The sequence below is a fragment of the Penaeus monodon genome, chromosome 22 (assembly GCF_015228065.2).
Source record: "Penaeus monodon isolate SGIC_2016 chromosome 22, NSTDA_Pmon_1, whole genome shotgun sequence".
Taxonomy (NCBI): Eukaryota; Metazoa; Arthropoda; class Malacostraca; order Decapoda; family Penaeidae; genus Penaeus; species Penaeus monodon.
In genome coordinates this window covers 3,572,134-3,572,392 of record NC_051407.1, presented here as the reverse complement: position 1 = coordinate 3,572,392, position 259 = coordinate 3,572,134, and the positions used below count along the sequence as shown (strand labels likewise).

General features: G+C 45.6%; 1 protein-coding gene across 1 annotated transcript in view; it reads right to left on the bottom strand.

Moving 5' to 3' along the window:
• Positions 1-259, bottom strand: part of LOC119587470 — a gene marked incomplete in the record, with an annotated part of 7,938 nt that overhangs the window by 1,421 nt on the left and 6,258 nt on the right. Inside the window, 1 exon segment of the mRNA XM_037936197.1 lies at positions 43-259. Within this exon segment, the coding sequence (XP_037792125.1) occupies positions 43-259 (217 nt within the window).

Genomic DNA, 259 nt, shown 5'->3' with positions numbered 1-259 from the left:
ATCAATAAACATATATATAAAACTCCAGTCAATCAAACTTACTTGTACTGTGTGGTCGTGACGAAATCAGTATGCCTGTGGATCTTGGTGGAATAGTAAGTGGATGTAAAGGTATCGTACGTGGTTACCGGCAGCGTCTTGGTGGTGAAGTCCGTGGCCACCAAAGTTTCTGTAAAGAACTTTGACTCGGTGCTGGTAACGTAACTTGTCTCCGTGAAGAACTGGGCTTGAGTGACGTACTTGGTCGCCGTCAGGAGCT